General features: G+C 42.9%; 1 protein-coding gene across 7 annotated transcripts in view; it reads left to right on the top strand.

The window, feature by feature from the left end:
- The first annotated feature begins 1288 nt into the window (after positions 1 to 1288).
- The window catches only part of Ankdd1b (ankyrin repeat and death domain containing 1B), a 55125-nt gene continuing 45936 nt past the window's right edge, over positions 1289 to 10477 (top strand). For 3 of the 7 annotated variants that reach the window (XR_873766.2, XM_006517683.3, XM_006517681.3), the window contains exons 1-2: positions 1289 to 1607; positions 7150 to 7253. Coding sequence is in view for 6 of the 7 variants with exons in the window: in XM_006517683.3 (XP_006517746.1) it covers positions 1436 to 1607; positions 7150 to 7253 (276 nt within the window). In the remaining variant the exon portion in view is untranslated. The remainder of the gene's footprint in view (positions 1608 to 7149; positions 7254 to 10477) is intronic. The other 4 variants (XM_006517685.3, XM_006517684.3, NM_001369169.1 and 1 more) reach the window with 3 other exon arrangements.

Raw genomic sequence — 10477 nt, 5'->3', positions numbered from 1 at the left:
AAGAGTGTAGAACAATAGTTCTCAACTTTTAGGTTGCATGTCAGGTATTTACATTACAATTCATAACAGTAGCAAAATTATAGTTATGAAGTACCAAAGAAATAATTTTGTGATTAGGGGTCACTACAACATGAGCAACTGTGTTCAAGGGTCGCAGGCAGCATTAGGAAGACTGAGAATCACTCGTGCAGAGCATAAAATCACAATGCTTCTTATCTTGTTGAGAGCTTTAATACGGAGAGAGCCCAGTTGGGAGTTTGGAAGCGATTTGTGTGCTGTAATTATTAGAATAACATGGTTCAGAATTCTGTGGAGTTAGTCTGATTTCCACTGTTAATATACTGATACTCTTTTCCTGTACACTCTCATCTGGTAGTTGGGATTTTATTTATATTGTTTTGTATCCCATTTTCCATTCACATATGATACTTTGCATGTTAGTCCTGCCTTATATTTCTACTAGTATTCATTGTCGTATACTTGCTATTGTTTTGATCATAATATCCTACTATAAAGATTAGGCCTTTTTTTTTTTAAGTTCTAAATGGAACTCTGCTAGGTACACTTTGTCATGTTGGGTTTTTCCCTTGATACATCGAGAAACACTGATTTGAATTTAATACTGAAAATTTGGTGCACAGTAATTAGAAAGCAAAGCAAGCTTTAAATGGACATCGATATCATATATATTTTAAATTCATTGTATGTGAGTACCACTGAGGCCAGAAGAGGGCATTGGGAGCCCTGAAGCTGGAGTAACAGCTGGGTTGAGCCATCCAGAGCTGGTGCTGGAATTCAAACTCTAGGCTTCTGCAAGAGTGGTAAGTGCTGCTGAGCACTGAGCCATCTTTCCAGCCCTAATATTATATAATTTATATTAAAATGAAACACCTCACCAATTCATAACAGAAAATAAAAGTCATTTTACCTCTTTTATTTGAAGTTTATTTGAAGAGTCAGGATTTCTTGGACCTGTTTCTGAATTATTTTAATTTCTAACAGACCAGCCAAGAAAACTGGTAATTTCATGACTATCAAATGAAAAATTGAGTCTTTTTTTTTCAAGGAGGAAATTCTGGAATCCCAACTAGGAAGTATTTAATATTGAATTTCCAGTAATGAGTATGGACTATAAATCAAACCCAGATATTTTTAAACTGTACAGGGAACTGATGGATCATGAACTGAGCATTTCCGAGGGCTTGTAGATTTCTAGAAACGTTTCCTTTTGTGTAGAGCCAAACCCTAGAGTACATGGGATGCCACACCTAAAGGCGGACACCGCAGACCAGCCCAAGACAGGGAAGGGCTGGAGAACGGAGGGCCTGTGCCTAGCCATTGGCTCCAAAGAGAGCAGGCTCAGTCCTGCGCTCCTGCGTGGCGCATTTGCAGTCCAGCTCCACACCTTAGTGGGGTCCCTACAGCAAGGGTGACCATGAACCCTGAGAGTGCCCAGGGCCACGGAGCGAGGGCTCCGATGCTCCAGGCAGCCAGGGGCCTAAAGGCCAACCTGAGGGATGTAGCCACCAGACCCTGGAGGAGCCTGGCCAGGATGCCGAAGCCGGAGGTGCAGGACCCGGAGACAGCAGCTGCAGGACATGAGGGCTGTGAGTCCTGGGATGAGGTGTGATGGGCAGAGGGTGGGCTCAGGCCAAGAAACTAGAGGGACACTCACTGAAGCCTGGAAGGATACAGGTACCTGGCAACCCTCAGGATGTTCTCTAATGCTGCCCCTCGCCCCCTTACTGGCTGGTTTTTAGCTTTGAAGTTGTCACCACTGAGTGTTGATCCACACCCTATACTCTGGATGGGAGGGTCGTTTTTTTCTAAGCGGAGGAGGAGATTGTTTAAAGAAATGAGTAAGCCCTTGTCCAGATAAGGAAAGAATTCCTTGTGCCTTTGTCTTAAATCACGGTTTGCGCGCAGATTTATTTGTGTGACTTCAAGTCACTTAACCTTGTTGGGTTTAGGTTTCTAAAGCTTGGGGAATAGATCAGCTATGCCTCGGGAATAATAACACAAATTGAGCGAGGCTACACAGAGGAAGTCTTCAGGAGCGGAAAATAAAGGACTCGTGTATCTTCAGGGCACACTATGGGCTCGCGTAGGTGAACTCTTTCCTGAAGCCCCGGCCTTGGCAACTGTGTATCGTTTCCTTAATATAATGTGCAGTTACTTAGTTTCTTCCAGGACTATGTTCTAGGGCCTAGTACTTTCAAGAGATGTTTCAGGAGGACAAGGCAGCTCCTGGGTTTGTGGGGCTCGATTTCTGTTGTGGAGGAGGCTGACGGATCATGAACAAGGAAGTTACAGGGGTGACAATTTTAGGGAAAGGCCACCAAGTAAAGTGACCTGGGTGGCACCAGGGCACAGGAGGACTTTAGGTCAGGAGACAAGAGCATGTTTGGGCAGGCACTCAAATGAGAGGAAACAACCAGCCACGGGAGGTTCAGGTAGAAACTGAGACAAGCAAGAGTCAAGCGGATGCAGACGTGGAGTCCCTAAGATTAAAATGGCGAGAAGGCCCAGCCATTGAGGGTCGTGGTGAATGAAGCTGAGAGCTACTGAGACTGGAGAGGGTTAGACTTCAGATGGTGAATGTCTTCTAAGGGTTGAAAGCTCCACACTAGCTAAATCTTTTAGTGAGTGGGGTTAGTGATGTGTTTATAAAAAGATAAAGGAAAAGGGGGAATATGTCCTATGGAGGTGTGGTGAGGTATGGGGAAAGGGGATGTCTCAGCGGGTCCGTGCCAAGGCATCCCTTCCCCCTGAGGGACCAGGATGGTATAGTATAGAATAGAGTTTATTCAGGGCATGGGGAGGGGAGTTAAGAGGGTAGTAGAGGCAGAGAAAGGCGCGGGGGTGGGGGTGGGGGGGGTGGATAGAGGAGTAGAGGCCAGTCATGAGCATGTGGAGAGATGGGGGGGGGGGGGAATGGGGAGAGAGGCAGGAAGGGGTGAAGGGACAGAGAGGGAGCAAGAAGGCTAAAGAACAAGAGAACAAGAGATCAAGAGAGGGAGGAGGGGGCAAGCAGCCCCTTTTATAGTGGGTCAGACCTACCTGACTGTTGTCAGGTAACTGTGAGGAGGAACATACCTAGCTGTTGCCAGGTAACTGTGGGGTGGAGCTTAGAATGCTTACAGTTAGTGGAAGGAAGTTTTCATATTACTGAGAGACGACCTCAAAGAGGATTCCATGACAGATCCTATTCCTTTCTTCTAGCTTCTCCATACATATTCACTGTGCTCTCTTGTGCAACCACAGCCCAGCCACCCCACTCCCACCCCACCCCAAAAACCTGACCATGTGGCCATGGAATGAGACCTCCGAAAGCCAATTAGCCCTTTTCTCATTCTTTATCAGTTGTCTCGGGCATTTTGCTAACACTGGATAGTAGCTAGAACAAGCCCAGTCCCCCTAAGAAAGAAACATTTAAGAAACAAACTTGATATTGTATTTGTCTCAATTTCAGGCATTTAGATCAATGTGCATTGGTATGGCATTGGCAGTCTTAATTTGTGTTTGCCTCATGGTAGTGGTAACATTTTATCACTTTGGTCCCTCTTGTTCTCTTGAAGTCTTTTCTCTGTATTTAAATTGGGTTGTTGAACTTTGAGAGCTAAGTATTCTGGGCGTATTTCATTTGCCAGAAATATTCACAACCTCCATAACCTGCTCTGCAGCATATTTTGATCCTCGATGGTACTTCCCATAAGAGTGCAAGCTTTACATTTTGATGAAATACAGTTTATGAACTTCTTTTCATTTGCAGCCATACTGTTGTTGTGCATGTTAGAAATCTTGTTGGGGAAAAAAAAAAAAAAAAAAAAAAGCCGGGTGTAGTGGTGCACGCCTTTAATCCAGCGCTCAGGAGGCAGAGGCAGGTGGATTTCTGAGTTCGAGGCCAGCCTGGTCTACAAAGTGAGGTCCAGGACAGCCAGGGCTTTACAGAGAAACCCTGTCTCGAAAAACCAAAAAAAAAAAAAAAAAAAAAAAAAACCCCAAAAACCAAAACAAAACAAAAAAAATCTTGTTGAACCACAAACTATGAAAAATTTCTCATTTATTTTCTCCTAAAAGTTATAGTTTTGTGCTCTTCATTTACATAGATAGTCCATTTGTATATAAGATATAAAGTTTATATCAGGCTTCAATATGGTGCCCAAATATTTAAATACCATTTGTTGAAATAATTATCTACTCTCTGTTGTCAAAACTTACAAACATTTGTCAAAAAATAGCTGATATTTGTGAGTGCTTATTTTTAGGCTGTATATTTTATTCGGTCGGCGTATAGATCGTTAAACACCCTACTAATGTGATTTTGCACATAACTGTAAGGTTATTATACACTAAAATTAAGTCATGTGACTCTTCCAACATTGCTTCTCTTTTTCAAAATTGGCTTGGTCTCTCAAAATTGTCTTTGCCTTTATATATTTTTAATGAACTTGTTAATAGCTACACTATTGGAGGGGGTGGTTCGTTCTGGTGCTTTGATGGGGAATCTGCACGAGAACACTAAAGATCCTGTTCCCCAACTGGCTCTTGATTGATCACTAAAGATGCTATCAGCCAATGAGCTGGGCAGAATAGGTGAGACTTGCAGTTTCCTGCGTACATGCTAGAAGACACAGGAGAGGAAAAAGGTTTTGCTATGCTTCAGAGGGACCACCAGCTACCAGCCATGTGAGATCTAGTGTGGATTGGTCATTGGTTGCTTCCCTTACTGGGCCTGGGGTAGCAGGCAGGAGGTCAGAGAGGAAACTAAGGGCAGATTTAGGGGTTGAGCTGGAACTAAAGGTAACTGAGCAACTGAGCTGAGAGTGGAGAGGAGAACAGGATAGCCAAGAGAGACTTAGAAGAGTCCAGCCATTGAGCTAAGACATACAAAAATAAGTTAATGCGTGTGTGTGTCTTTTATCCCTGGATCCATGGGAACCTAGGCAGGGCTGGGAGTGCAGTCTGCCCAGAGATTAATAGGAACTACATGCTACAAATATGTTTGTGTGACATCTCATTGAAATTGCATTAAATCATTAGACAAATTTTGGAACAGTCAACAGCTTATGATCTTCACTCTATATCAGAAACTTACTGTATCTTCCCATGATTTAGTCTTTGAGATCTTTCAACAGTTGTCTTTTTTTTTAAGATTTAGTTTATTATTTTATGCAGTTGAGTGTTTTGCGTGACTGTATGTATGTGCACTGTTGTTTGTGCCTCCTGTGCTTGAAGGTCAGAAGAGGGCTTGGGAGCTACTGGGACTGGAGTTATAGACGGTTGCAAGGTGCCATGTAAATGCTGGGATTGGAACCCAGGTCCTTTGCAAGAACAGCAAGTGCTCTTAACCTCTGAGCCAGCTCTCCACCCATTAGTTTTTTTTGGTACAGAGAAACTGTGTATATTTTGTTGCCTTTATATGTGAGTATTTTTGGATTCTGATCAGTTGTAAATAGTGCTTTGTAAATTTTAGTTTCCACTTGCCAATAAGTAGAAATAGGAATGATAGTTACATGCTGATCTTGTATTCAGAAAACTTGCTAAACCTATTTGCTGGTTCTAGAGCTGCACTGTGCATTGCTTGAGATTTTATATGTAAATAACCAGGTGATCTGAACCTAGAGCAGACCGTTGTTTTATCTGTGTATCTTTTCACTTACTGTACTAACTATAACTTTCAGCACTACATGTAAACGAAGAGGTAACAGTGGAAATCTCTTGTTATTCTTGATCTTAGGAACAAAAGAAGTGGAGATTTTAAAGACTAAGTATAATGTTGGTTGTCAGGGTTTTTTTTTTTTTTTTTTTTTTTTTGTGGATGCCCTTTCAAAATGAGGAAATTCTCTATTTGCAGTTAACCAAGGGAGGTATTTTTTTTTCTTTTGGGAAGTGGGTAGAAAGTTGTTTGTTCTTTGTTTTCATTTCTTTTATAAATGTATTTTACTTATACATTTATAAAGTGTGTAGGTATGCGTGTGTGCGCACATGTGTGTGCACATGCATGTGTGCAGGTGTGTGTGTGTGTGTTGAATATATAATGTGACGGTAGCACATGCATGCTACAGTGTGCATGTGGAGCTAAGGGGACAGCTTTGTGGAGTTCGTTCTCTTCTCCTAAGAGGAACCAAACCCAGATCCTCTACAAGAACAATAGTGCCTGTCACTGCTGAGCAATCTTTCCAGCCCTCCTCTTTTCCTTTGCATTCAGTTCAAAATATTTTGTCAAATGTCTGCTGTTGTTTCTTAACCTCAATTTTGATTTCATCTCCCATGCCTAGGATTATCTCTCGAGAACCCTCTTCCTCCCTTGAAGCTTGTCTTTATTAGTTAATAAAGTCAACCAGGTTTGTGTGTGTGTGAGTTTGTGAGAAAGAGGGAGGGAGAGAGAGAGAGAGAAGAGAGAATTGTGTGATGTCATGTTCACAGTAGATGTGAATTCAATTTTATGTCCTTCCTTCCTTCCTTTCCTTCCTTTCCTTCCTTCCTTCCTTCCTTCCTTCCTTCCTTCCTTTCTGTTTTTGTTTGTTTGTTTTTTGAGACAGTGTAGCCCTGGCTGTCCTGGAACTCACTCTGTAGACCAGGCTGGCCTCAAACTCAGAAATCTGCCTGCCTCTGCCTCCCAAGTGCTAGGATTAAAGGCGTGCGCCACCACACCTGGCTGTTCTTTCTTATGAATGAAAATAAAACGTGTTCATTCCTCTTGGCTTTTACCCGGGTCTTAACAGTGAGCTCATTTCAAGATTTTGTTCCCACAGGGCTGGCACTGATTCTGAGTTTTGTAGATAGATGTTTTGTCTTTGTCAGTTTCAGGTCCCTCTTGGTCTCATCTCGTCCCCTGGGAGGTCAGTCTGCTGCAGCCCTCTGACCTGTTAGGCTGACAGAAGACTGTGGGGCTTTGGGGAGATGGAGGGGAGGTGCTCTTCTTGAGCAGTGCTTTGATTAGGGCCAGGGATGTTCTGAAGGTGTGAAAACACTTGCCACATGAAAAGATCACAGTGTCCTGGCTTAGGAAAATACTCATGCAAATACACTGTGTCCTCAGAGCACAGCGGGGGGCGGGGGATCTCAGGGTTGCCATTCCAACTTTTCACATGAAACTGTGGCCTCCCTCACATCCCAGGGTCATGCTCGCTCTCTTTCTTCCAGTGCTGGCAATCGAGAGGAGCTTTCAGAATGCTGCTAAAAGCAGTAATTTGGATCTTATGGAGAAGCTGTTTGAAAAGAAGGTGAACATTAATGCTGTGAACAATGTGAGTAGAAGTCACAAGTTTGACAAGTGACTCCTCCACGTGATGGCCTGGGTTTGTGAAGGTCAACCGAAAATATCATAATTGAAGGGACTAGGCTGGCTGAGATGTGGGGGGTGGGGGGTGTCTGCTGTGGGTGTTAAAGCTAAAGGTGGAATTAAGCAGCAGAGCAGGCTCCGAGTGTTTTCTCTAGGAGAGGGAAGTGTGCAGCATCTTATGTGCATCCTTTCAAAGTCTGTGGGTAGGTGGGCAAGTCCACCATTGAGATGTCAGCCTTAGACTTAGTCCTAATTGTATCCTGTGGATTGGTTCAGTCTTGCCCATTCTGGAAAGCCAGGCTATGCTTTGCTGTAACATCTGGGCCTGGGCCTGGGCCTGCGTCTCTCTCTCTCTCTCTCTCTCTCTCTCTCTCTCTCTAGATACCCAATATGGTTAGGGTTTTCCAGGTTTAAAATTCAAAGAAGTATATGGATTTTCATTTTACTGCTTCTGTAACAGAAAGCATCCACATGTTGGGCCATGAAATCTGGCTTTTGTTCTTCAAGAACCGAGGCTTTGGGTGAGACATCCACTGCCAGAAATGTGGAGTTCCTAGTGCTTGTCTTGTGGGGAGTTCAAGTTCAAGGTACAGTTTATCAGCATGAGTGGGTTGGGAGGTAGACTCTTGCTTAGGATGAACTGTAGAGTGTTTTGAGGTCACAATGGCAGATGTGGGTTTAATGCTAAATAAAACACAAGCCTCAGGGACCCTGCTTGTCCAGACCCCTTCCAGAGCCCTGGGAGGACTCTAGCAACATTGCCCAGGGATACATGATTTTCATAAGACTTGAAACATGAAAACATTATAGCAGCAACAAATTATATATTTATGATTTGGGCTTTAAAGAGAGCTCCCCAAGTCTTGGGAAATAGCTCTGTCAGTAAAGTGTTGGTCACACAGCATGAAGACATGAAGTAACACAAAGAGAAAAAGCCAGGCTTGGTGGCACAAGCTTGTAACCTCTGTGCTGAGGAGGTAGAGCCTGAAGCTCTCTGGATAGCCAGCCTAGCCTGACTGGCAAGCCCCAGGTCCCACTGAGAAATGCTTCCAAAATCAAAGTAGATGACTCCTGAGAAACAACACCTGGGCTGGCTTCTAGCCTCCACCTGAGTCACCGTGAGTACGCCTACTGCCCTATCCCATCCACAAAAGGGCTCCCTAAATAGATAGCCTCAACTCGGGTGTCAGAAAACCGGTACCAATCTGTCTCATGCTAGCAGGTCATGGGAACAAACTGCATGGCCTAAGTCCTGCAGCATCTGCAGCAGAATGATTGTTAGCAGTTGTGTGTGGAAACATGAGTATATGTGTGAGGTATGTGCGCACATGTGCACTTATGGCAGTTTATATGTTCATACATGTAATTCATATTTATTTGTACTTTGACATATTACATATTATATATTATTACTAATTCTACTAATATAGTCTATATAATATATTTTATATCATATATAAAACTATATATAACTCTGTGTATGTGTGTGTGTATGTATGTATATCCAGAAAAAAAAACATTACAGCATAACAATTCTAGGAACAAAAATATAGGGAAGGTGAGAGGAAAGAAAAGAATATAGGAGGAGAAAAGAAATCCTATGAGCTGGTTGGGGCTGGAGGGATGGCTTGGCTGTTAAGAGCACTGGCTGCTTTTGCAGAGGACCGGGGTTAGATTCCTAGAACCGACATGTCAACTCACAACCACCAGTAACTCCACTTCTGCCCTCTTCTGGCTTCAGTGTACATGCATGGAGACAGAGGCAGGGGCATCTCATGAGTTTGAGGCTAACCTGGTCTACATAGTGAGTTCCAGGCCAGCCAGAGCTCTAAGAATGAAAAGAAAACTAAAGAAAAGAAGCTGCCATGTAAAAACCTTTGAGAATAGTTATTTGCTAAATTCCAGATATTTATCTTTTTTAAATATTATGAGTACGGGGATTCATTTTTGAGTGAGTAAAGCAGTAGTCATTTTTCTAACAAGCAGGATATACAGTCTCTGGTACATGTTTAAAACAGTTTAAATTTTTCTGCACAAAGTAGTTGTAATACTTGCTTTTAACCTATAGCTACACACACGCTAGGCAACCTACCACTGATCCATTTCCCCAGACCTGTGTATGTGTGTGTGTGTGTATGTGTGAGTGTGTGTGTGTGTGTGTGTGTGTGTGTGTGTGTGTGTGTGTGTGTGTTCGTGACAATGTATTCACATCTGCGTGTGAGTAGGTGTTCACATAGGTGGGCATGTGTATGGAAGCCAGAGGACATCCTTGGGTGTCAGCCCTTCCCTCTCTGGCTCATTCTATCTTTCCTTAATTCTACAAAAGTGAACAGGCTCTCCATTACATCCATACAGAGTCTGTGGGTGGTCTGGAAAGCCCACCCTCAGGGTTAAGGGCCTGGACTTGGTCCTAGATTGTAGCCTGGAGATCAAGCCCAGCCCTCACACGTGCTAGGCCAATGCTCCACAGTGAGGTTTTGTAATGTTCTTTCTAGTGACAGCTATTTAATCTTGTTCATAGCAATTTATTGTCATGGTTAGTTGCAGTGTTCCTTAAAAATCTGTGATGACACATATTTTTTTAAATGTAAGTGATATGGTTACATTCTTATACAAATAAAGTTTATGGGGGAGCTTATAGCTCAGATCTGACATGATAGAATAAGCTCCGGGTTGCAGGCAATGTCAAGGTGACTTGTGTTTTGTTAAACACCACCAATTTAGCAATCAAGAAAAGAAAACACTCATTTCAAACCGTTCTCGTACTTATATAATTATCTGTGTAAAACAAGAGTATTCTGTTGACACTCAGGCATCTTTCTTGGAGAACTAAAACTGTGCTTAGAATCTGGGGAATGTGGCCTGGATATTACTGATAAACAAACCATCTATTGTGGAAAATGAGTAAAGTGCTTGTGGCAACCCAGGAGCAAAATGCGGCTTTTCCTTTCAAGTAGAGGATTTCAGTAGTTTGCTTTCTCTCCCCTCCCCATTCTCTAACTTCTCTCCTCTCCTTCCCCCACTTCCTCTCTTCCTCTATTCTTCCTTCCCCTTCCTCCCTCCTTTACTTTTTTCCTGTTTCCTTCTTCCCTCCCTCCCTTCTTTCCTTCTTCCCGTCCTTCCAAACCAATTTATTTGCATCTATGCTAATTACAGGCTTTTAAAAAGATTATTACTATAAAAGAGGGA

The sequence above is a fragment of the Mus musculus genome, chromosome 13, assembly GCF_000001635.26.
Source record: "Mus musculus strain C57BL/6J chromosome 13, GRCm38.p6 C57BL/6J".
NCBI lineage: Eukaryota > Metazoa > Chordata > Mammalia > Rodentia > Muridae > Mus > Mus musculus.
Note: the sequence above shows the minus strand (reverse complement) of the source record. Positions and strands in the feature narration are given on the sequence as shown.